General features: G+C 39.6%; 2 protein-coding genes across 2 annotated transcripts; one reads left to right on the top strand and one right to left on the bottom strand.

Annotated features, from left to right (window-relative positions):
- Nucleotides 1-150: 150 nt before the first annotated feature.
- Nucleotides 151-6,123, top strand: kctd10 (potassium channel tetramerization domain containing 10). Its single transcript, XM_086075716.1, has 7 exons — nt 151-247; nt 1,726-1,939; nt 3,407-3,576; nt 3,785-3,871; nt 3,941-3,993; nt 4,108-4,303; nt 5,143-6,123. Exons 1-7 carry the CDS (start codon nt 245-247, stop codon nt 5,359-5,361), a joined length of 942 nt encoding a protein of 313 aa, XP_085931842.1. The 5' UTR covers nt 151-244; the 3' UTR covers nt 5,362-6,123.
- Nucleotides 5,621-27,157, bottom strand: myo1ha (myosin IHa). The gene is made up of 32 exons (XM_086075715.1): nt 27,044-27,157; nt 18,410-18,544; nt 18,214-18,329; nt 17,939-18,137; nt 17,770-17,850; nt 16,417-16,596; nt 16,246-16,344; nt 15,736-15,852; nt 15,582-15,653; nt 15,368-15,487; nt 15,230-15,297; nt 14,971-15,076; nt 14,809-14,889; nt 14,644-14,735; nt 14,441-14,535; nt 14,306-14,352; nt 14,118-14,198; nt 13,857-13,962; nt 12,973-13,090; nt 12,758-12,871; nt 11,478-11,554; nt 11,344-11,412; nt 11,151-11,235; nt 10,909-11,071; nt 10,755-10,838; nt 10,586-10,679; nt 9,210-9,265; nt 7,988-8,123; nt 7,845-7,915; nt 7,671-7,768; nt 6,482-6,581; nt 5,621-6,389 (listed from the first exon to the last, which is right to left on the bottom strand). The coding sequence occupies exons 1-32, from the start codon at nt 27,095-27,097 to the stop codon at nt 6,363-6,365; spliced, it is 3,141 nt and encodes a 1,046-aa protein (XP_085931841.1). The 5' UTR covers nt 27,098-27,157; the 3' UTR covers nt 5,621-6,362.
- Nucleotides 27,158-27,320: the final 163 nt, after the last annotated feature.

Genomic DNA, 27,320 nt, shown 5'->3' with positions numbered 1-27,320 from the left:
TGTTTTTGACGATACAATTTAAGAAATGTTTTGAATTGGAGAGCTGTGTCGTAACTAATTACAAATTTGTCTTGATGGTAAATGTAAATTGTTTACGACGTTACAACCCAAAATAATGTGTGCCTTTAAGGAGTATAACAGAATGTTGACGTCATTTTCAACTGCGTAGACATGGACCGGAAGGAAGTGCGTAAAAGCTGACGTAGGTTAGCAAGCTACATTTTCCAAGTCTGCCGTGGCTTCTATGGTAAATATGATACTCTTTTCATTTTAAATCTTCTCACAACGTCGCTGCTAGGTTTGTGTAGGGAACGCAATGTCAATTCAGATTGTTATTATGGATTCCCCCCCTTGTTTGAGTTTATACATAGCATTTAAATAGCCACAAGCTAGCGCGTTAGCCCTAATCAAATCACTTCATGATTTAATTGTTGGACCAACCCGAAGCGCTTATTCCGATCACTAAAAACAACAGGCAATCTGTGATGTAGTCTTTAATTCACCACATGTGTGTGTGTTTTTTAATATATTTTTTTTAATCGAAACTAACCGTGAACGGAATGAGGAAAGGGAAATGAAGACTTGAGAATACCTGTAGTAGCCACAAAACCTACTTAAGACATGGGCAAGTCAAGTCAGGTCCTAATTGTAAATCCTCTACAAAGAGATGGAATACACAATTTTGTTTGGGAATTTAAAAAACGGACACTATTGCTGCTACTGCATTACTCTTTTGGCCATTATTGTTTATGCACATTTGAATTGATTATGTGTCATTATTCCGTCACCTCTTACAAACACCCAGTTGGACCCAAAAAAAAAATAAAAAAAATTATATATATATATTAGTCTGATCTTCATCTAATTGAACGTTTTAAGTTTTCTAAAGAGCGCTTGGACTATTGACAAAATACTCTTTGGACAGAGGAAACCAAAGAGGAATGTATGGGCGGAACACACAATGACGTGTGGTAGAAAAATGGCACAGCATTACCAACATCAAAATCTTGTCCCGACTGTAAAGCGTGGTGGTGGATGCAGCATCATGGCATGGGCGTGCTGGGAAAAATGAATTTATAAGCTTATCAAGATATTTTGTAGACAAACTTGAGGCCACCTGTCCATCAATTTCAAGCTCCAAAGAGGAAGGGTGTTGCAATAGGACAGTGACCTAAAACGCTGAAGCAAATCAACAGTAGAATGGTTTCAGAAGAAGAAAAAAAAAAACTCAAGTGCCCAGTCAGTCTTGACCGAAACCCAATTGTCTTTGTTTGAGGTGTTTGCTGCCAATCGTGGAGCCAAGGCAAGTTATTGAATCCAAGGGTTCACTTAGTTGGTCCTTCCTATTATGTAAATGTTTACAATATTTTCAATAAAAATGTGAAATTATAATTGCGTGGTATTAAGCAACCTCAGTTTATTCTTGTAATTTTAGGTGAAGATCAGAACATATTTTATGACTAATTTATGTATAAATTTACCAAATTCCAAAGGGTTCACAATCATGCTTTTTCCTCACACTGTATAAGGGTGAGAGGCACATCAGAAACAGGAAGTAGCCTACGGAATGTAAAAAAACAGTGACGTGTGTGGAAGTTAATAAAGGGGCAAGGACGCTCATCTTTCCTGGCTCATGAAAAGGAGTCTCAACGTTGTTAACACTTGGAAACACAACACCTTGAGAGGGCAGTGCAACCACGATTGTTCTTTGTGGTTGTGTTCCAGGAAGAGATGTCAGGAGAGAGTGCTGTGAGCTCGGCAGTGCCGGCAGCTACAACCCGGACCACATCCTTTAAAGGTTCAAGCCCCAGCTCAAAATATGTGAAGTTAAATGTGGGCGGGGCCCTGTACTACACAACAATGCAGACTCTGACCAAGCAAGACACCATGCTTAAAGCCATGTTCAGTGGCAGGATGGAGGTCCTCACTGACAGCGAAGGTGAGCTGCTCGGAAAATGCATGCCTACAAGCAGGGTTGGGAGGGTTACTTTTAAAATGTAATCCATTACAGTTACAAGTTACCTGCTAAAAAATGTAGTTAGTAACGTAATCCAAGTACAATAATATTAAAGTAATGTAACTGGATTACTTTTGGATTACTCCAATATTGAGTATGCTCATGAAGACAAAATAAAAATAAACATCACCACAATATATATTCTATACAATGTGCCCCTGGTATTTGCGGGTGACAGGGACCCGGGCAGCCTACAAATAGCAAAATTCCTTGTCTAATTAAAAAGCATGTAGGCTATTGATTGGTTGATTGATTGAAGGCCATATGCTGTTTTCGAACTGTCACTAAAAGCAACCACACCTCATAGATAGATTGTCATCCGATGAGGGTGACCATGTGTGACATCAACTGCAAAATGAACTTTTATCCCAGTCACAAGTTTAGCCATGTATATGTTGTGTATGATGTTTAAATAGTGAATTGGTGGGAGGAAGATTTGTTTGGAAAGTGTAACTCACATTATGGTTGTAGGCTAGCGGGCTAGCTAGCAAAAAGCTACAGCGCGTAGCATGCCGCTGGACTCTTAGCTCAAGTTTTCGCTCAGAGTAAGTTCCAGTGAATACCGGTCGCCATTTCCTCCTCCTGTCCGTGAAGCTTTTTCAAACTGCCCGTGTGTGGAGGAGACAACTAGTCAGTTCATTCGTTCCCCGACAGGTAGCAACGGTCCCGCTCTCTCGCACTCTGTCCTTCTCTCTGTCTCTGTCTGTCTCTCTCTCTTTCTTTCTTTCTTTCTTTCTTTCTTTCTATGTCTCCCTCGCCCTCTTTCACACTCTCTCTCTCATCGTAGAAATTGTAATCTTTCGGGGTAATCCCCATTTTTAATAAATGTACCTGTAATCTGATTACATGTTTTTTCCTCCATTACAGTTTAAAAAAATTAGCAATCTGATTACGTATTCCGTTACTCCCCAAGCCTGCCTACAAGTGCATGAACTAGAAAAGTGTTCTCGGCCAAAAAAAGAAAAAATCTGACATACAATCTTATAAAGCATTTCAGTAGTAGATTATTTTAAAGTGACCACCAAGACTGACAGATCTGGAATACAGCATTCAAAATAGTAAAGTACAGGGTAATAGAGGAGTAAATTTTGCACGTAGCAAAGTGTACACAACAGAGGTAATTACACCAAATCATTATTAACCAAAAACATTTGTACATTCTACATAGAATATCGAGTATGGGCTCTAATCTAAGAGTCAAAGTCAATACAATGGACTCCCCAAAGTTGGACACAATCTTTTCTGGGATGCTGGTTGACAAAGATAATACAACACATGAAATGTTCAATGAAGGACAGCATTTGCCAAAGGGACTTAGCAGTGCTTCAATCCAATGAAAATTTACTTTGTAACACACCGTTTGATTTATTATTATTCTTTTTTGTAAAGGTTGGATTTTGATTGATCGCTGTGGCAAGCACTTTGGGACGATCCTGAACTACCTGCGAGATGGAGCAGTGCCGTTGCCAGACAGCCGGCGGGAAACCGAGGAACTGCTTGCAGAAGCCAAGTATTATCTTGTCCAAGGTCTCGCCGATGAATGCACGGCTGCCTTGCAGGTACATTACTTCCTGTTACACAGTTAACTGCAGACATTGCCCACACACTATTTTTTTTTTTTTTTTTATCATTCCATAGCGACACTGACATCTTAAAGTGGTATTGCACTTCTATTGTTTTCATATTTTCACATGTTTGGCCAGGCGGTGCTCTTAACTTGACATGTTTGCGCTAAAAGTGTTTTGTTTTTGTTTTTTTGTCCTGCAGAACAAAGAAACATATGAGCCTCTATGTAAAGTGCCTCTGATGACATCATCCAAAGAGGAGCAGAAACTCATTGCGACTTCAAATAAGGTGTCTAGCATAATAGTGTTCCAAATCACAACCCTTTTGCCCTTTAACCATATTTCCGTTTCTTCCCAGCCTACAGTCAAACTGCTGTATAACAGAAGCAATAACAAATATTCCTACACCAGGTGAAGCCTTTTCCAATTTTGAAGCTCTTGACACTTCCATAGGGGCGTGATTCATGATTCAATCTGGCTATATATTATGTAAGAGCTTGCTTTTTCTTCCCCCCCCCCCCCCAGCAATTCAGACGACAACATGCTGAAAAATATTGAGCTGTTTGACAAGCTGTCGCTGCGGTTCAATGGCCGTGTCCTCTTCATCAAAGACGTGATCGGGGATGAGATCTGCTGCTGGTCCTTCTACGGGCAAGGCCGTAAGATAGCTGAAGTGTGCTGCACCTCCATCGTTTATGCCACCGAAAAGAAGCAGACGAAGGTGAATAGTTTGCACACTTGCAGACCATTTTCTCCATGATGTTGCAAGTACTTTCATGTCATTTGAGCAAAGCGGAACAGTTGTGAAATCAGGCTAAATGGCTTGATTAGACGATTTTAGCATTCTTCTCTGCTGCTATAGTAGTTTATGTGAAATGTAAGAAAAAGTTCGACAGGCAAATTGATTCAAAAAGAAACTTGGAATTTTACATATATTTAACATGATTATAGAGGGACTGGCTAATTAATTGGCTTTTTTCTTGCTTGGATTATTGGCATAAATGTGCTCTTTTGACTGTGAAATGGATAGGCAAGGCACACAATGGATAGTATGCTATGTAGCTGATGCTAGCTAGCAGCTAACATTATTGTTTAAAAATTACTCAAGGACAACCAACCATCAGAATCAGAATACTGTTGTTGTCATTGCACAAAATTGAATATCGTTACAAACCATACAAGAGACATGAAAAACTGAACAGCCAAAACACTTTGTCTAGTCGTTTTCAGAAGAAATCAGTTGCAAATCAATAACTTTCTGCCACCCGATGCTAGTGATGGGGGGGAAATGAAGCTTCATGAAGCACTTGCGATATTTTTGACTTCTCTAGATGGTGCTCTTGATTTAACGATAAAGGCTTGTGCAATGGAAATTGATTACATTTCCATTGCATCTTTTAGCCAAGAGTGCCATTTAGAGGAGTCCTATAATACCACAAGTGCTTCATGAAGCTTCATTTGTCCATCACTACCTGATGCTTGTTACCTACACTCTACAAGCATTAAACAAAAGGTTCTGTTGTCTCTAATCTTTTATTTACCATTGCATGTGTGTACTAGGTGGAGTTCCCTGAAGCTCGCATCTATGAGGAAACCCTCAATATCCTCCTCTACGAATCCCACGACGGGAGGGGGCCAGACAACGCTCTGCTGGAGGCAACAGGGGGCGCTGCCGGACGATCCCATCATTTGGACGAGGACGACGAGCGAGAACGAATCGATCGGGTTCGTCGGATCCACATCAAGCGACCTGACGACCGCACACACCACCACCAGTGACCTCCCACTCATCTTGGCTGAGGCCTTGCACCGCACCGCACCCGTGCCTTACACCTTCCCGCAACTGCGCCTCATACATCCATTACCAGGAGACTGTATTCGTGTGTAGCTGTGCAGTGTCCACTGTGTCTTCTTTGGTGTGGTCTGACTGACTGACTGCAGTGTTCACTTGTATCACGGTTCCCTTCTGGCGTGCAGAAGTTTATAATCATAGTTGGTTGTTCACAGTAGTTTCATCTAACGTTGTTTGTGTATTTATCACAAGTGGTCCTAAGGAGATCAAGAATTATGATGTAAGCAGCTACAAATGTATCTCATAATCTTTTCTCTCCATTGTGTGACTGATTGCTTCACTCGTTATTTCAGTCAATGGCCCAAGTGTTAGACACGAAAAGGCCACAAGATGGCACTGTTTTGTTCTAGGACTTTTTTTTTTATGTAATTGTTTCAATACACATAGGTGGATAAAATGTTTTCAAATAATCCTTCCACCATCTTTAATTTAAACACTTTTTCAGTTTCTGTCGACACCACAAAATGTTTCTTTTCTGGCACCTTGACAATGGAGAGATGCTGAGAGAAGGAGTGTAACCAGAGATCGCTCCTGTTGACATGCTTTTGAACAGGAAGAGGAATTAGAAGTTCAGTTTTGCACATTTATGAATTGATATGTGTAACAATCACTCCTAGATTTATTGTACAGAAGTGAACAAAAGTGTTTTATATTTATATATCTCAAATAAATTTTTACCAATGTATAAATTGCTTTCTATTTTTTCTATTCTAATCGCCAACAAACACAAAGCTTCTACTGTACACATTTCATCCAAAACATAAGCACAATGTAAGCAGAATATGATGATGTCATCTATCAAATAGGCCCATCTTAAAGTGCGTAACTCTGAGGTCAAACGTGTATCCCGTGGCCATGCTGATCCAGCTTTGGGGTCTGTGATGAAATATGCACGGGCCTCTTGTGTGCGTCTCCTCGGCCCCTCGTGTTACCTCGGCCTGGCCCGAGTGGCAACCTGAAATGACAAGTGTTGCTGATCCCCTGCCGAAAACTCAAAAGGCACTGCCATATATGGATCAACGGGTCGTCACGACAATGTCAACGCACCACCATGAGGTGTCCATTCTTGGCCTTGTACACGTCGGGCTCCGGGCCTGTGCTGAATTCTACCACGCTCTCTTTTCCAGCCTGTATTTCTATCTTGATGCTGTGCGCAAATGCAAATATTTTGATCAGCATATACATATTGCCAGGCTTGGGGAGTAATGGAATACACGTACCGCCGTTACGTAATCAGATAGCAACAAAAATGTAACTGTATTCCGTTACAGAAAAAAAACATAATCAGATTACAGGTAAATTTTTTAAAAATGGGGATTACAATTTGTGTGTGTGTGTGAGAGAGAGACAGAGAGAGAGAGAGAGAGACAGAGAGAGAGACAGAGACAGAGAGACAGAGAGAGACAGAGAGAGACAGAGACAGAGAGAGACAGAGAGAGAGAGAGAGAGAGAGACGCCCGCGCGAGTGGGACCGTTGCTACATGTCAGGGAGGTGGGAACGAACGAACGAACCAACTAGTCGTGTCCTCCACACGCGGGTATTTTGAAAAAGCTTCACGGGCAGGAGTAGGAAATGGCGACCAATATTTACTGGAACTTACTCGGAGCGAAAGTTTGAGCTGAGAGTCCAGCTGTAGCTTTTTGCTAGCTAGCCCGCTAGCCTACAACCATAATGTGAGTTACACCTTCCAAACAAAATTTTCCAACCATAATGTGAGTTACACCTTCCAAGCAAATTTTCCTCCCACCACTTAACTATTTAAACATCATACACAACATATACATGGCTAAACTTGTGACTGGGATAAAAGTTCATTTTGCAGTTGATGTCACGCATCGTCATCCTAATTGGATGACTCTATCTATGAGGTGTGGTTGCTTTCAGTGACAGTTCGAAAACAGCATATGGCCTTCAATCAATCAATAGCCTACATGCTTTTTAATTAGACAAGGATTTTTGCTATTTGTAGGCTGCCCGGGTCCCTGTCACCCGCAAATACCAGGGGCACATTGTATAGAATATATATTGTGGTGATATTTATTTTTATTTTGTCTTCATGAGCATACTCAATATTGGAGTAATCCAAAAGTAATCCAGTTACATTACTTTAATATTATGTTTTTTGGATTACGTTACTAACTACATTTTTTAGCAGGTAACTTGTAACTGTAATGGACTACATTTTAAAAGTGACCCTCCCAACCCTGCATATTGCATCATTGTGAATCTACTTACCTTCCCTGAAGCACCCTGACCGCATTCTGTTTGTTAGCAATGATGCTGAGTTTGGTCACCAGCTCAAACAAATGATTGCACTGCAGTACAAGATCTCCCTGAAATGAGTCATTTATCATGTCAGAAGAAGAATTTTGACCGATTTTAACAAGCTTATTTATTGTGTCTCTGTACCTTTTCTTTAGGGTTCTCACATGTAACATGTAACACAATGATGCTGTCTGTCAAATTGCTGACTGAAATACCTACAATGGGAGACGGTCTATAAGCTTAAGAGTTGTACAGGAAATCGTAATGGATGATGTGACAATGGCGACCTTTGAGAGCCGTGTACGAAATCCTCTGTTTGATCCTTGCCTCCTCGACCATGTAGGCCGCCACCTGGGTGCAGATGAGCTGTCGCGGCCTCGTTTTGAAGCCGTTCCTGTCGTATTTAATCATCGGGACGCCGTACTGCAGAAATGCATTTAGGAATGTTTTTGATATCACTTTTTTTTCCCAGGTGGATACGACTCGAGTACCAGTGCTCAACCCACGGACTCAACTAGTACTTTTAATAGGTAGAATAGAAGAAGAAAAAAAGACATACGCTGAAAATTGTTGGGTCAAAAATAACCCAATATTGATCAGAAATTCGTTGACAGACTTGCTACTTGGGTCAATTTGACCCAACTTTAGGTTGTTTTGTTTCAACTTCTGTTGTTGTTGTTTTTAAACAAAAAATTAGGTAGTTGTGTACCTTGTTGTTGTTTTTAATACAAAAAATGGAAAGTTGGGTCCAATTGATCCAAGTAGCGGGTCAGTCCAATTTTGACCAATATAGGGTTTTTTTTACACAGCAGTTTTATGGGTCAACATATCTCAATATACAAATTTTCCTTAAAAATTCCATGAAAAAATGACAAATTAAAATTTAAAAAATTTCTAATTTTTAGTTCTTGATTGGGAAACAGCTAGAAGAGGGTGGCCGATACTGGTAGGATACTCGCTAGGGGTGTGCCAAAAAATGTATTCTTATAAGAATTGCGATTCTCATTTATTTCAATTATTTTATACCGTCTTCCCTTTGTTTGTGTGTGCCTTTATTGGGAGCGCTGTTCATGTTGTACCTGATTCGGCCACTTAGGGGCAGTGTGGTTCCACGCGGTCTGATACACTGTTAAGTTGTAGCTACATTAAAGAGTAGAAGGAAAAAGTCACGATCAAGTTATTCCAATAAAAAAAAAATTTTTGCAGCGTGGAGCCGTTCTTTTGATGAGCGATAAAACTGCCTCGAGTAGCGCACTGATTAGCATTAGCGAGTCCGACTGGAGTAGATCATTACGATTCCTTGCACATCTATAAATTTAAGCAAAAATCATTGTCAATCAAAAATCGCTCCTAATTGAAAATCGAATCGCACACCCAAAAATCGGAATCGAATCGTGAGAGACATTCAAAGATTCCCAGCTCTAATACTCACCCATCCCCAAATACAAGTCCCATCACAGTATCATTAATTTGATTATAGTCAATCAGCATTAAAAACAATTTTTTTACCTTGATGTGCTCATTGCGAATCATTTGCAGGACCCTCACATTGATGTCTTGATCACCTAAAACGATACAAAGTAAGAGTCTGTCCGGAGGCATTTATTTTCTCACCCGCAGAGCGTACTTTCCAATTATTGCATGGAGGCATCAATTATGAGAGGAGGTCTTGTGATATGCTGATGTCTGTTGATTAGTTAACATAATTGTGACACCACATTACAATGGGAATTGCTCTTGTGTCATTTTATTGGTTTCGTTTAATAATGCTGTGAAGTCCGAAGTGAGACTACTTATTTCCAGGAAGGTAGTGGTTAGCATGTACTGATTAATGTGAAGGGCTACCAGTTTGATATTTTATTACTTGTTATTACTTGTACGTCATTATTAATAATTAATGATATTCATCAAAAAAAAAACTGAGCATGTTAATGATTTCTCTCAATAATTATCATCAATGATTTAACAAGGTAGGAAACCGATGGATTAATCGACAATAAGCAACACTTTATTTCTATGAATCTCTGCAAGTGTTTGAAATGATCACTTCTACAACATCCTAGGAAATCACAGTGTCCACTGTATGACTGGCGAGCGTCTTGGTGGCATCTGCCCTTAAATTAATTCGATTTTCTTTTCTTAAACATACAGATGAACCAGGTCATTCGTGAATGTGGTTCAAAATATAATTACACGTTTATGTAAAATAGAACAGTATAATATTTTAACAATTAAATTGCCCTAAAATTGTCCTTTTTATTGTATTATTTCTGATCAATTTAGGTATAAATAACTGATTAACTTGTTTGTATTTTACTAACCTTTCAATTGTTGTATACTAAGTATTTAATTATTTAAATGTGATTAAAATTGACATTTTAAAATAATGGTAGGGAAAAAACACCTAATTCAATGCAACAAATTATATGGGACTCTTAATAATAAATTCTCAGTAGGCCAAATTAAAAAACAGAGCAAGTTGTTGCTCTAAATGACAGGTGCCAAACTCAAGGCCCGTGGGGCCTGATCTGGCCTGTAAAATCAAATTATGTGCATTGGCGTCATGTTTCTTGCCAAAATACCAAAATTGCCTTCACTTTTAAAAACATTGAGATACTGCATGCATTTCTTTTGGTTACGTTTTTACTGGCCTCCGATTTAAAAACTATCAATTTTGTTGTGTATATGAAATGACGGTTCTCAGAAGGAAACTATAACTATAATGTGGCCAGAGACAAAAAAAATTTGGGGGGGCATCCCTACTCAAAACTGGCAACCCGTCCAGCATGTGCACGTGCTATAGAAAATGGATGGATGGACTTCTAATTGTTTTCATGAGTCACATTCATATTTTCCGGGACAAACAGTGCAAGTATCTCACTCACTGATTCTGCTTTCCGCAAAAGGTTGGGCAACACTTTGTGGATAACTTTCCTTTTTCCCCTTGAACATGGAGCTGGCAATGAACTTCATTTGAAGCTAGAAAAAAAGGAAATGCATAACTTAAAAAGAAAAAAAAGAAGCTGTATTTAACATGTTTGATTAATGCGCTACCTGTGTTTTTCTCTGCGGTGTGATCCCTCTCACGTATTTCCGCACCATGAGTCGGTAGTGCAGTTTCCGAAGTATTTCCGACGTCTGGAGCGAGAAGAACATGCAAAGGTTGACTGGCGAGCAGCCAAATAACATGCGTTCAATATCGGTATACCTCGGCCAGCACTTGCGGCGGAGATAGCCACGTGGTTTTATCCAAAACCGTCTTTGGCAAGTTGTCTTTGAGCCTGTTCAGGTAATTCTGCCTCACAAAGGCCAAATATTCCGAGTTATCTGTGACCTTTGCTTGCCCTCTGGTCATGTAGCCTTTGATGAATCTGAAAATCAAACAGGACAGATAAACGTTTCACAATGGCTTGAGATGAGGCGAGTGTTATTCTCAGCTTGTTTTCTTACTGTTTAATGACTTTCACAGCCCACGCTCTTTTGTCTCTTTCTTTCCTGGCCTGCACTCCTCTCCAGCACGTCTCAATCTTCGTTGCTGTGGTCGTCAAACATAGAAAAAAAAAGTGTGGTTTTTTTTTAGGTTTTTTTTAACTGTACCTGCGCCAAATCACTCATGAGTTCAGGAAGCGTTTTGTGCACGTACCAGCCTCCTTCTGTTTTCTGAACTCGCCCTTTGCCCGGTAGCCTTTGTATTTGGCCTGCAGTCTTGATGCTGAAATGAAAAGAAACATTCGTCCATTGTGTACGTGTGATGTGAATAATTTGATTTGCTCTCACCTAATTGATGTTTACACTTTTCAAAAGCATCCTCTGTGGCATACAGCGTTCTTGGATGGCGGATGAATATTTTGGTTCTAAAAAAAATAAATTAAAAAAAGTAGCGTTAAACATATTTGCCTGTTTAATTTCAACTCTCAAAGTCTATTCAAATGAACATTTAGGACTCTATTTTTGTGACGTATATCCTGCATCGTGTAACTGCGCGATATTGGTAATTCCGCAGTGTCTGCGAGTGGGAGAGGTGCACCACTGTACGAGTGGTCACAGCTGACTTCAATCATGGCCAATCAAAAATCAAAATCTCTTTTAATTGCCATTAAATGTAGCACGCGAGTCACGCGGAATCTCATCTGAGACGTGATGTGGGCACGTGGGTCTCCACCCCGATCGTTTGTGTGCCCAAAGGGATGGTTTAAATATAATATAATAATAAAAAAAATAATAATAATAATCAAATATTATTAGTTATGTTCGACATAACGTTTTTCCAGACTGATGCCACACTCTAAAAAGAGAATTGTTGAATCAATTTGAAAAAATGTTTTCACTTCAATCGATAACCAATTGATTAAACCTAATATATTCGTCTGAATTAACTCATTCACTGCCATTGACGGCTATAGACGTCAAATATTCATTTGAACTATTTCTATTAGTTTCACTTTTTTTTTCCACTTTTGTTAACAAGAGTACGAAAACCTAGAATTTTTTTTATTGTACACTTAGAACAGATATAAAATTTGTGATTAATCGTGAGTTAACTATTTAAGTCATGCGATTAATTACAATTTAAAATTTCATCGTCTGACGCCCCAAATTTTTATAGTAATATTTTATTTTTTGTTTGATTACTTAATTAATTCAACTCAACTCAAGATTAATCACAAATTTTATATCTGTTCTATATGTACAATATATTTTTTCTAGGTTTTCATACTCTTGTTAACAAAAGTGGGAAAAAAAATTGAAAATAATAGAAATTGTTCAAATGAATTTTTGACGTCTATAGCCGTCAATGGCAGTGAATGAGTTAAATTAATCCAAAGTATTAAATTTAATAAACAAATCATAATTAATTAAACTTAATATATTCACTTTGGATTAACTTAACTCAATCGTGTGTTACTGATTGAAGTGATTTTTTAAATATATATTTAAGTTGGTCAATAATTCAATTTGTAATCTTAAATTAGTTCAACAATTCTCTTTTTAGAGTGCAGTACAAATACTCAACTCGATACGATACCAGCATGTATGTTTAAAGACATTTTTCTCACCTTCCCATTTTGTACTCATTTGGAAGATAGCCCAAATGTTGAACCAGCACCAGCACACCATCAGCAGGTTCTCCTGTCCAGTGTGGCCACGTGGCTGGGCACAGAGCTTTATATCTGGTTAGTATAACACATATTTGCATTAGAATAATGTAAGCTATACAAGGAATCATAAATTTGTCATAGGCATGATATCCAAGCCTTGTGTTGCTTCATACCGCTGTAAAAATACTTCATACTTCCGCCGGTAAGCAAAACCAGCACGTCTGACTCTCAGGTGCTGCATCAGACCCAAATATTTGATCTGGTGTCGGATCAGAGCTTCATCAAACTGTCCTGGGTAAGAAAAGGAGGCAAAGTGAAAAAATAATAATTTTGAATGTTCTTTTAAAAGGGAAGTCATATTTTGTACACTCCCCACTAGTCTAAACTCTGCATTCTGATTAATATTGTGTTTGTAGAGTATTAATAAATATCTAAATCCGCCCTATTTGATCCATCTCAGGGGCGGTCATTTGCCGTCGACTGAAAATGACATCACAGTTAATCAGTGCTCAAGGAAAGACCAATCACGGCTCATGTGTTCTCAGTTTGGTCATGGGACATTCGCAAACTGAGCCATGATTGGTCGTTACCTCAGCCCTGAGCAGCTGTGATATCATTTTCAGTTGACAGCAATTGAGATAGATAAAAATGGGTGATTTTTGCTGCTTAATTCATATTCCACAAACACAATATTAATCATAATACCATGCTTAGACTAAAATTCATTTGAACTATTTCTATAAATTTTACACTTTTTCCACTTTTGTTAATCGCCTGACGCCCTTAATTTTTAATGATCTTTTATTTTTTTTAAATCGCATCAGGTGATTAAAAAATTAAATTGTAATTAATCGCATGACTTCACTAGTTAACTCACGATTAATCACAAATTTTATATCTGTTCTAAATGTACAATAAAAAAATCTTGGTTTTCATACTCTTGCTAACAAAAGTGGGGAAAAAAATTTAAACTAATAGAAATAGTTCAAATGAATTTTTGACGTCTATAGCCGTCCATGGCAGTGAATGAGTTAATAACAGCTTTTAATAAAAGTACCTGGCTTCCTGAACTCATTGGATTTAAGGCAACGTATGTACCAGGCGTCTTTGGCCACCAGAATCTCTGTCAGCTTCAGCAGGCTGCTCTTAAACTGGGTGGCCACCTACACACAGAATGCAACTCATAATCCCGAGTCAACAGTTGAACTGTCAGGTGCACATGGTTTGAAGATGAGATGTCACACTGCCACTGACAGTCATTAGCGAACGTTATCTGAGTGATATAACAGTGTGTTCGACAGCGTGATAGACAACTTGCCGTTTCTGGTCTTCGTCTACTGTCCGGGTTCATGCAGGAAAAGCATTGTCGGACAATTGTGTTTTTTGATTGACATATTAGCTAAGAGGACACAAAAAGGTTGATTTGACTAATTGAGTAATTCATATGATCAAACATCGCTGTTCAAATGTGATGAAGTCGTGAGTTAATGGATGTTGTATACTTACATCTTTAATATTTTTATATAAGAGGTCATTATTTTTATCCAGAAAACCTATAAAAGACATTTACCATTTTGGCAGTTAACGCAAAACGATATTGAAATCTTTGATGGCTTGCAGTGAGGTTGATCTTTAATTTACCCACAACACAATAGGTGACCTCTCCGGCATAATGCAAGAGACGGAAATCTCCTCTCTCCAGCGTCCTGCGTGTCTTTTTGTCTGCCAGCTTGTGTCTACACTCCAACAGGAAGAGGTTAAGGACAGATTATATCCTTGATAAAGGTGTGTGTGTGTGTGGGGGGGGGGGAATAACACGACATTGCAGCTCGATGTGAACTCACGAGACAAAGTGAGGGTGATTCCCCATTTTTTCCTCCAGTCTCTCCAGGAAGGTGAGATCTGTAGCCTCTCCTGGCCTCAGACACTCCTCATCCTGCATGTTCAGAATCAGTTAATCAGCAATAATCCCCCCCCCCCCAAGTAAGATTTGTATGTTTATCACATACCAGTATTGATATAATTCCCCTGTGTCTCTCCTCCACAAGGTCACAGATAATCTTGTTATTGAAGAACTGCACCGGTTCCCACTGAGGAAAACAAAGTATGTAAGGAACTCTATTCAATGGTAACGTTCATTTATGTTTAATTTTCTAGTTGAATCAAAGTACCTCAATATCCTCCGCTTCGTATTCCTCCTGCTCTGCCTTGAGCGTGAGCTGGATGAAAAGTTGCTGGAGCTTTTCGTTGCAGTAGTTTATGCAGAACTGCTCAAAACTGAAGGGAAAAGAAACAAGCACAACATGGTCATACATTTCTTCTTAATAAACGACAAAGCTCCATGATGCACGAGGTGAATTCATTATTCTTCAATATGTGCAATGATAGCATATGCAACAAATATAGTATATAAAATATCTGTCTGCTTACCTGTTGATATTAAAAACCTCAAAACCATAGATGTCCAAAAGCCCGATGACAGTTTTTCTTGAAGGATCCTGAAATTAAAATGAATGAATCAATTAATAATTTGTCAAAGACATCACATTTCCCCCCCAACTAGCTCACCGTGTTCTCCATGGACTCATTGATGCTGTTTACCAGCCAGGTGAAGGTATGTCCATAAATGGCCTTGGCCAGGGCATCCCGCACATAGATGGCGTGATCCAGAGTAAACGGACTGAGCACCTTAAGAGAAAGTCAAACACAGTCCGGTATTAATGAGTCAATGTTAAGTTTCAATTGTGCAACCTTTCTATAAGGAAGTGATTACTAGTCACACCTGGTCTGTTTTGGCTTCAATCTTCCTGTATGTTAGACCTTCTTGCAGACTGTGAGCATCAATTCCAAGCAGCTGCGATGATATGTTAATGAACCAGCTGGATATTATTGGTCATTGTTCTTAAAATCATTGCAATGTTGTGTACATGTCTTACATTGGAGACCCAGCGTAACTCTGCATTGTTGTTGCTGAGCGTGGCATGACCTTTACTGTCAGGCTCAAACTTAACATTGCCCAGGTGAAGAACACTCGCAACAATCCCAAACAAGTGCTGTACATAATTTGCAAGGCCATTAAAAATGATTACAGTTTTCGTTAAAAAGCCAAACATATCATATTAAATACAAGACATTTTGAGAGCTCTATTTCATGAGTATGATTTTTTTTTTCTCCATTAAAACCCTGCCGTATATGATCTGACACATGCATTTCACAAAGAATCCATTAGAGGGCAGTATCACCCAGCTGATGGCTTTTCCATTGTGACAGGATGTATCAAATATGACACAAATTAAAAGTCATATGTGGAAGTTAATTTTAAAAAATTATAATTCTAAAGGACCAAAATTACTCTATTTACAAAGAATCCGAATTGTCTCTCATATATTTTTGGTTCAGGCTTTATAGGGTTAAATGAAAGTACCAGTGAAAAAGCCTAACTTACATTTGTGTTGATCGCATCGATGTCAATAACTTGAAGTGCATTTTTGACTGTCTTCCAGTCATTTTTGTCATTGACGGAAGGCACAATGGCACACTCTCCCTGTTGGATAGTTGGCAATTGGCAAAGATGCAGCTCTATAATGCGCCCATATCAGAGATCGCATGCGCATACTTGTGTCAAATAACTGTAACGCTGGCAGTCCCTCTCCAGGCCCAGCTGGTGTAGCAGGTCCTCCTCTCCGCCCTCCAGGAGCTGGTAGAAAATGTGGAAGTTTCTCTCCCCGTGGTTCTGATGCACCACCCTCGACTTTTCAAGTAGATAGTTCAGGATGTGGCCACCAACTGCATCCCCCTGTTACACGGGAGCCGACAGGTACAGAACGTATAGGCTAGAAGTTTTATAGTATGTAAACTGAGTTAAATATTAATTAAATTGATTTGTGACTAGTTCAGAGCCTCGAAATGGGTGGTGGAAGGACCATGACTACAAGGTGGTCAGAAACTACAATCAACAGGAATCAATACGGATGACTTAACAACAGAGACGACAACGGTCCCCATCAACAGACCATACATTTTATGTTGGTGGAGCACTCATACATTCCCAATAATTCCAATACAGTCCAAATGAAATGTTCCACTCCCTTGAATATTGTAACCCTAATATTAATGTTTGTAGGTACATCTTTAACTCATTCACTGCCATTGACGGTTATAAACGTCAAAAATGAATTTGAACTATTTCTATTAGTTTAACATTTTTTTTCCACTTTTGTTAACAAGAGTATGAAAACCTAGACATTTTTTTTTAATAATCACATTTTTTTTTAAAGAAAAGACTATTAAAAATTAGGGGCGTCGGGCAATTAAAATTTGTAATTGTAATTAATCGCATGACTTCAATAGTTAATCACAAATGTTATATCTGTTCTAAATGTACAATAAATTTATTCTAGGTTTTCATACTGTTGTTAGCAAAAGTGAAAAAAAAGTTAAACTAATAGAAATAGTTTAAATTATTTTTTTTACGTCTATAGCCGTCAATGGCAGTGAATGAGTTAAAGGGGAAGTCAACCACAAAAAAATATTCTTGACAATAATATGTTCTAGCCCCACTAGTTCAAATACGGTATTCTGGTTAATATTGCGTTAGTGGAATATGAGTTAAGGGGCAAAATCCAGCAGTTTTTTAAATCAATATCAAAAAGCGGCCATTTTGCCACTTGCTGCCAAGTGAGGTCTCAGGTAACAACCAATCACAGCTCAGCTTCAGAAAACAGCTGAGCTGTGATTGGTCGTTGCCTGAGCCCTGAGCAACTGTGATGTCATCTTCAGTCGACAGCAAGTAGCAAAATGGCCTCCCCCCTAAGATGGCTAAAAACGGCTGGATTTTGCTTCATAAGTCATATTCCACAAATGTAACATTAATAAGAATGTCATGTTTAGACTAGTGAGGTCACATATAACATAATATTGTCAAGAAATGTTTAAAGTTGACTTCCCCTTTTAATCTAGACCCTCTTACCTCACTATCAAACTGAATGTCCATATACTTCCCAAATCGACTTGAGTTGTCATTTTTCAGTGTTTTGGCATTCCCGAAAGCCTGCAGAGAGACACAACTGTATAATTCATACAAGCCTGACCTGTTTTGGAAAATGACATCACAGCCTAATAGAGCAATTAAATACAACCTCTAGGACAGGGTTGGACATGAGCATCTTGTCCCTGACGGTGTTTAGCAGAGCGGTGCTCGGACAGCTGACGGCATAATATTGCAAAATCTTCTTGGATGCTTCCGTCTTCCCTGCTCCGCTCTCTCCTGAGATGAGGATGAAGTGATTGCTGAACTCAGTCAGCATGGTGTGATAGGCGTTGTCGGCCAGAGCATAGCTACGGATGAGCAGCAGTCCCAATGTTAGGTCAAGCGCGACTCAAAATCTTTATAAACATTCCGTTTTACACTCACATGTGAGGGGGAAGCTCAAAAAAGTTCACCCCCATGTACACATCCATCTGTTTCTTATTGTAGATATCCAACTCTTTATAGGGGTTTACAGACACCAGTAAAGTGCCAATGTAGGTCTGGAAGAGTGAGTCAAAGTTACATAACATTTTTATTTTTTTTATTTTAAGTAAAACACAGCCGAGAGGTCTGTACTCACATAAATGAGATCCTTGCTGAAGCGTTTCTTGAGGTTGTTGAGGAAGGCTCCCTCCGAAGTCTCATCCAGGAGAACAAAGTCTTGAATGCCAACCTGGTCCCTCGCATTTAGGGCGCCCTCCATGTCCATCTCCACCTCATTATTGCGGGAAATACAGAAGAACAATCTTGTATCTGTCTGACAAAGTGAATTTAAAATTTAGAGTGGAGCTTCTAAACCTCCCCGGAAGTGTAGACAGTTACAGATGAGTTTTGTTTTATTGTTCTCCCCCCCCCCCCCCCCCCACCACCACCCCCACCCCTTATTTTGACTCTTGTGTGACAGTTTAGTCAAATCCACCAGGTAAGATGCCATCCAAGCAGTAATTATCCCACTCCAAAACTAATGAATTGAATATCCAGCAAGGTAAAATTCATAGCTGAGAAACATCGAAAAATGATGAGGAAAATTGTAAAAAATTATTTCTGCTTCAAACTACAACTAAAATAGCTTGCTTCAGCCTTCAACACGACTACCTTTTCTGTGTGCCCATTAATGAGTTAATTTCCAATTTGAGTATAGGGATGGGCAAGTATTAATACCAGGTATCGGTATTGGGCCGATACCCAGCCTTATTTCAAGGTGTCGGCACTCGCGACGGCAGTCGGTACCATATTCGGCAGCCCTCGTGTGGCCGTTTTATGATCAGGAACTAAAAATTAGGAGAATAAAAAAATTCTACTAATTTTATAGGAAAAATGCTATATTAGCTTATATAGGTATTTGTTTGAAATGATCAGTTATTTTGTTGGGGGGAAAATATTATGCATCAAAAGTACTAGTAGTATCTGTACTTGGTATCTGTATTAGCGACTACGCGAGTACTTCTACGGGTAAGTGATATTGAACATCCCTAATTTTGAGTACATGTTATAAAAGTATTTCTATATTTTATTCTGTTTCACGTCATTTTGAATAAGCAGATATTAAGAAAGACAATTTTGGGGTTTTAGTTGCCATGTTTTCCTTGTACCCCTGTTTTATCATATCCACCTGTGCTTGTCCCCCCCGGTCCCTTGCGTCATCCAATCAGCTCCCTTAGCCACGTGTGTCTTGTCCAGGTGTCTCTCGTCTCATCAGTTAGTTTGTATTTATTATTTAGTTCTCTGCTTTCGTTCAGTCCTCATGGGTTTGTTGACCGCATAACATCTTGTTGGTTTCTCAATGTTAAGTCAAGGTCGTATCCCAATATTTGGTTGCACTTTGACCCTCGTGGCTTTGGGCTTTTGTTTATTTTACATTTTTGATGAATGATAAGAAATTACTTTTTTTGACTGCACTCCTGCAGATTTCACCTGCTTCCCTGCTTTTGGGTCCTCATCCACATCAAAACATATTTTCTAAAACTAGCTTCACAAGTCACTATTTTTCACGTAACACTCGCCAAATAAGCTTCAATTAACATATTTTTGGGTCACATGTTGTTTTGGTCCACAGTGAATTCCACTCCAAATCACATTGAAGAAAATCCTCACAACTCTCTGCCACAAAAGAAAAAATTAGCTACATTTCTCAAACTTTAAACTTGAATGTTCAGAATAAATTAAATCTCAACAGCAAGTGTGACAAATGTCTGCAGGCACAACCATTCAAATGTTGCCGCTTTCGGACCCATGACAGAATGTTTGAATGGCTTCATGGGGGGGAAATGAATTTGGAAAAACAGCAGAAAAAAAGCACAAACATGGTGCCTGTCTGTTCTATTGAGTCCACAGGGCCAGAGGTCCGATGTGGCATTGTGGCAAAGCTCTGTGCTTGCGCACATGAACAGACAAGCTATCGCTACATGGAGCACGGTCACCTTGGACCCCGGGCCCCGAGTTTGCTGCACCAGGCAAACACAACACACTGTGCAAAAGGGACTTTGGGGAGCCTCCGAAAAAACAGCGGCACATTAAATAAGCATAGTGGGAAAAATTCCACCAATCTGTTTTGCATTCACAGCACCAACACTCGGACCAAAGGTTTTCCCAGCTTTTGTTGGTTTTGTATTTTCTCCTCCTCTCTTTTAGAAGCAGAAGTCCTTTGATTCTCAATTCTCTCTGTAAAAACATTAAAAAAAGATAATCCATTGGATCTAATTGACACAAAGCCCTTCGCCCCCTCCGATCCCGCCCCCTGTCCTTCCCCTATGGCCCTCGTTTCTTCTGAGAAAGGCCAAGTGTTTTTGTTCTGTAAATACCACGAAGCAGAGACAAAAAAGATGTCTTTAAAATGCAGTCTACAATCCATTACACATATTCCCCCTGCATATCCATTCAGTAATTATTCATTAGAAAACATTTAACGTCACAATGAATTTCACACTAGGCAGTCGAAACACAATGGAGGAGATTTGGCCTATTTTGGGGCGAGGACTTTGGGAGGGGGTTGGCTGTACAGAGGAAGGTTGAAGGCGAAGGCTGGAGAAAGAGGTGTGTGAGTGTGTGTGTGTGGGGGGGGGGGGGTGGGGGGGTAACGGGTGCAGTATTTGTCTGCTCTGAGAAGCTCTAAAACCGGGCCGTCTTAAGACAACGGGGCAGACTAAATAGTGCAGTAACGGTCCGTGCCCCGCTGCTTGCTGTGACACTCATTTAGTGCACCCTGAGGGGGAACAATAGAGGCTTGTTCTTAGTTATCCTGTGCTGTAATTTGGACTTCATTACTTTGCCTGGGGGGCCCCACTGGAAGGAGAGAAGAGGCCAGTCAGATGTTTTTTTTTTTTCCACGTCAGCCTCTGCACCCTATATGCTCTCACCCCTTCTCCTGGACAATACCCACGAACCACCCCACCAGCCCCGTGTCCCCGCCATTAACCCTTACCCGCCCCACCCCACCCACTTTAAGCCAATGAGACAGGTGAACAATATCATTGAAGGAACCCTTTTGGGACGTCAGAATCAATCTGGTGATGTGATGGGGGCAATGCTGGTGTCTGGTGTCGTTCACACCCCCTTTATTCGTGGGAAGAAACTTCTCTTGGAACGGCACAGGCAGACAATATGGTGGGACAGCGTGACTTAGGGGGTCTGCCATACAGTATTACAAGTGAGAACATGGACAGATAAGCTGCTGTCAAGAGGACGATTCATGAATTCAATGGTCATAATCATGCTAATGTTTTGGGTTTACTGTTTATAACAATTCAGTGTTTTCGTTGGTCTTCTAAATGCTACAACTGAGGGAATTCCAATGTATCTTTAAAAGGGAAGTCAACCCTAAAATTGATGTTGTAGTCTAAACACGGCATTCTGATTAATGTTCTGTTTGTGGAATATGAATTAAACTGCAAAGTCCTCCCCTTTTTTTTATACATCTCAGGGGGCGGCCATTTTGTCACTTGCTGTTGACCAAAAATGACATCACAGTTGTTCAGAGCTCAGGTAACCACCAATCACGGTTCAGCTCGCGAACACCACATGATCAAATTTAGAAAACAGCTGAGCCATGATTGGTGGTTATCTGAGCGGCTGTGATGTCATTTTTAGTTGACAGCAAGTGACAAAATGGCCGCTGCCTGAGATGGGTGAAAACGAGTGGATTACTGCTTAATTCATATTCTACAAACGCAATTTTAATCAGGGTACCACGTTTAGTCATGTGGGGCTGCATAGAACATATTAACTCATTCACTGCCATTGACGCCTATAGACGTCAAAAAATCATTTGAACTATTTCTATTAGTTTAGTTTAGTCTAGTTTAACATGTTTTCCCCACTTTTGTTAACAAGAGTATGAAAACCAAGATTTTTTTTATTGTACATTTGGAACAGATATACAATTTGTGATTAATCGATTAAATCCAATTTGATGCCCCTAATTTTTAATAATATTTTCTTTTTTTATTAGGTGCATCAGGCGATTTAACTTTTTTTTAATTGTAATTAATCACATGACTTTACTAGTTAACTCAAGATTAATCACGAGTTTTACATCTGTTCTAAATGCACAATAAAAAATGTTTCTAGGTTTTCATACGCTTGTTAACAAAAGTGGGAATTTTTTTTATAGAAATAGTCCAAATTATTTTTTTGACGTCTATAGCCGTCAATGGCAGTGAATGAGTTAATGAAAGTTTTTGGGTTGACTTCCATTTCAATAAAGGTAGACAAGATGTGATTTGCCAATAAGCATGGCAATAGAGTGGCGCCTCCAAACACAATCATGTGACAATTATGGATTTCCAAGATGTTCTAATTTCAAGACAATTTTCCTTATTGGAAAATAATGCAAAGTGGATTTATTTCCAGGTCCCCTTATCAACTGCAAGACAATCAAGTTCCATTTTGATATTACAACCACAAAAATGTTCAAGCTCAATCTGGTGAACAGTGGAATGAATGCTCATCCAGTGAGCCTTTGTTAGATCGTGTCCTTGCTCTGTCAATGCCGCACAGGCCATTGTATTGTAATTAAGAGATGTTCCCTCATCTTGTCTAGAGTGTCACTGTTGCCTGAGGCTGTGTGACCTCATCCATGTGAGAAGCAGTGGGAGGTGCAAAGGAGTATGCAAGCAATTATTTACCAATAAAGCAAATGGGAAGTTTCATCAACTTACCTCGCATATCTACAGAATTATGTGACAATAAAGACTCTACTAGATGACTAGCACGTCTGTTTGGTAACAACCACCGAACTCGATTACAACTGTACTGACCCACAGAGTAATTCAAAAAAAATCATCCAACCTGCATCTCTGGAGTTGTATTTTGCTGTCGTCAATCAGGATCCAAACTTGCAAACACTTCCTTCTACGAAATCGCCCGTCCTCCTGTGTCGGCTTGCATTTAGTCACCCGGTGAAATAGTTAGTGAGGACAACGTGCCTATCGATCTCCATGTGTTAAAGCTGTGTAGGTGTTGCTGCTTGAGGGCCTATGCACACGTCCGCCCCATCCTGACCCACAATTAGGCTACAGTGCACCAGGTGCTTAATCATTCATGTCGTGGGAGGTGGAGAGACCAAGATATCTTATTCAGTTCTTACCTGAGTGTCTACTTCTATGCTGAGTGTAGCGTAACCACCCAGAAACTGGATCCAAACCACTCCATTTCAACCCCCAACCTTTCTCCTTCTTCTGTATCTATCCTTCAAGTGTTCTGAGCTTCATCATTGTACACCGAAAAAAAAAAGAAGCCTCCTATCCTACGTCTTCCACCCGTTCCCCGTGCCATCATCCAGGTCTGGTTACTGATCTTTGATTAGGTGGATACATAACAGGACATACTTGATTCCAAAGCGGTGTCAGAGAACACCATTGTTGCCACGAGAGGACTCATCTGCCAAAATGAATCTTGTGCTTGGGTGAAAACTGATCAGATTTGATTATCTTTATTATATATATATATATATATATATATATATATATATATATATATATATATTAGTGCTGTCAAAGTTAAAGCTTTAACTGATTAATTAATCACAAATAATTATTGCATTAATCATGAATTAACGCAGATTAATCACACTATTAATTTTTTACTATAGATTATCCTTTAGTGTGACAGCGGATGATAATTACATGCATTAAAGTAAAGCATTTAATACATGTTTGCGTATCACATTTAGAATATTTGTTCATCTCAAAGTATTGGGGTCATTTTTTCCCCATTTTAAATTATGCAAGTAAATAACTGATTAGAAAAAGAAGAGGATGACCGTGTTCAGTGAATCCAAAAATGTTGAGGACGTCCTCATAATATTAATTGTCAAAAGAATTAACACATAACCAGTGCTCTTAAAATTTGGCGGGGAATTTTTTTTTTGATAAAAAACTTTTTTTTATTAAGCGATTAATCGTGATTAATCAAAATTCTAAAATGTGATTAATCTAAATTCTAAAATGTGATTAATCTGATTAAAAAATGTAAACGTTTGACAGCTCTAATATATATATATATATATATATATATATATATATATATATATATATATATATATATATATATATATATATATATATATATATATATATATATATATATATATATATATATATTCAAACCATTTCCCACCCTCAACATCTGCTTTTGTACATTTTTGAGTACCTCTTCTTCCATTAACCTCAGTTCTTCCATTTTTTTGTGTAGTTTTTGTGCTGTTTGACACTCTTTAAGATTCCTATTTTCCTCTGCTTGTTTGATCCTCTCGAGGTCTTCTCTTTGAGTCCTCTCACATTCATTTTGAAAGGGACACATCTTCTCCGCCTCCACTTCTTGCTGCATGGTTGAAGAAATTAAAACGTTGTCAACAAAAAAATTATTTTTAACAAACTAGTAAAATTTAGTTAAATCTCTCCTTGCAAAATGTACTTTGAATTTCTGTGTGAAAAATCTTTAGTAGGTTATTGGCAAATTTTCTCATACACATTAAAAATACTTTGAGTAAAATTCACTCTGAATATTTTACTCTCTTCCAAGTGTAAATTTGACTCAATTTAGAGTAGGGCCAAATAGGCTCAGTTTGGAGCAAATTTTACTCGACACAATTGACTGTACAAGACAAGCAAAACGTTCAACTCAGTACTAGTAATCATTCCGTGAAGCTGTTACACCTTGCAAGGAGAGACCAGGTGGGAGGAATTAACTGTTTACCGTTGTTACCCGGTAACAGCCATTAAGCACAAACACACCCAAGGAACCACTGGTGTCCACTTTCTTTGTCCTACTGACTCATATACACTATAAGAAAGAAGTGTACTGTATTGCAGCCTATTGATTCATCGATTAAGAATTGAAAAGCTTTCAGTCAACTACTTCGATGATTGAGCGGTTGGGCTTCTTCGAACAATCCAGTCCATAGAAGTTGTCAAGGTTACCTTGGTTTGCCCCACCTCTCCCCCGGCTGAGCGGCCCAACAATGCTTGTCCAATCTTAACAAGCTTTGTGCTGCCCACTGGGCTCTGATTCAGCACGAGACCCGGCAAATCCAATTACACAGGAGTCAGCGAGGTTGATTTTGCCATTATAGATTCCATGCTGAGAATGAGAGCTGATGATAACACTCACAATCGCACCGCGGCTGCCCCTGCACTCTTCTCTCATTTTGTTCTCTGGTTTTTGTTCTGCCGCTCTTCCTATCTCATTCTTTGCTCAAAGACGTCCTTTCTTCTCTTGTCTTTCTTTCCATCACTGCTACTTTCATACTAATTTTCAAGAGGCCCCGTAGCAAATGTTGGGACCAATCATCATCTTGGTTGGAAAGAGATGCGTTAAATGGGTTACTTGAAAACAAATATTGAAACACTTGTGCCTTTCTTAATATAGAGCAAGATCATTTTTTCCCCCTCATATTTAGTAGCTCCTTTTGATGTCACCCATCTGGCATTTTACGTTTACAAATCTGGGCTTCAGCTACTTTACACAAATCCAAACGGGTGCCGCCATCTGCCCGCTGTGTCACATCAAAAGTTACATGAGCTCTTTTAAAGATGAGGCTATTTTCCACCAAGAAAGGAACAGGACTTTTGCTCCGGCAGGAGTGAACCAGTCCGACCTCGCCTAAGACCAAAGGTCAACCAAAGGTCCACACCACTGACTGACCCCAGTGAACTGAACAGAAAAGAAGCTTTGCTGTGATCTTTGAGGACATGAAGATGAATACCGGATGACCGATCGACCGCGTTGCTGATTGGCCGACTGGTCTACTCACTGACTGTCTGACTCCCTTGCTGATTGGCTAGCTGGCTGTCAGACCAATTTACTAGCTTACTGACTAGCCAACCAGCTGCCAGATTTGCTGATTTTTGGAATGGCTAGCTGACTGCCTGACCAACCAACTAAATAACCGACTGACTGGATGGCTCACTGACCAACTGACTTGTTGAATAGCTGACTGACTGACTTGGGTGAAGATATTTGAGGCTGTTCAGCCGCCTTAAGCAGAACACTTGTGCTAAGTTCCGCCTAAGCATGGTTGACAGCGGCTTGTGGCGGGTGGCCAGAGGGTCACCCTGAGTGATGTGCCACTATTTGAGGGTGGAGGGGTCACTGCCCAGAGAGGAAATTAGAGTGGTGAGTTGACCTCATTCTCAGAAAGCGCCGGTGTGTTTTGAGTAAACGCTTGGTGCAAGACAAAAACACAGGCTACAAACACGGGCCAGCCCTCAGGCGCTGATCCCATTGTTTCCTCGTTACTTTTGAACAGGCATGAGAAGGGGAAGCTGTCACTTGTCATTGAGCGGCAGGAAGTCCTCATGGTCCCATGCACTGGTAGCCTTGAATGTATCCCACATAGACCTGCAATTTCACTGCCGGACCACTGATTTATTCAATGAAGTTATCCAATTTCACTTAACGTGACAGTGTGTATTATTTAGTGCCATCTAGTGGTGAACTAATAGAATGCAACGATTTTGAAACTCGTACACTACGGTGCCTCAGAGAGACCACACTTCGCAAGCCTACCAGCAATTACTATCAATTATTATTTGGGGCAAGCGAGCGAGCGAGAAACCCGGCGAGCAGTAGCTACTAGCTAGCATGAGCGGCGAGCAAAAGATCCAGCAAGAACAAAAGCGGCTAGTAGGAGAAGCTAGCAAAAGCTAGCGAGAGCAAAGCAGAGGGACACAAGTTGCGGGAGCCCAAATCATGGGGCTAAGCGACAACTACCTACCTGCAGGCCACAGCTATAGAAGGTAAGTTCTGGCTGACCCATTGGGTTCGACATTGGCTGCAAGCACTACCAGAGGCTTACTACGTTTGCAAAGTTTTTCTCCTTCGGGTATCTGTAGTCCAAAGATGGCAGCGAAACATGTCATACTCCTCCTGTAAGGCGTTGCGCAAACTATCGTCGCTGTCCTGTGAAAAATGCTTATGTCAATTTTTGTCATTTTTTAAATGTTTATGTTTATGGGACAGACAGCTCAAAAACGTAATTATTATTATTTTTT

The sequence above is a fragment of the Leptonotus elevatus genome, chromosome 5, assembly GCF_054856555.1.
Source record: "Leptonotus elevatus isolate MCC_2025b chromosome 5, RoL_Lele_1.0, whole genome shotgun sequence".
Classification (NCBI taxonomy): domain Eukaryota; kingdom Metazoa; phylum Chordata; class Actinopteri; order Syngnathiformes; family Syngnathidae; genus Leptonotus; species Leptonotus elevatus.
Note: the sequence above shows the minus strand (reverse complement) of the source record. Positions and strands in the feature narration are given on the sequence as shown.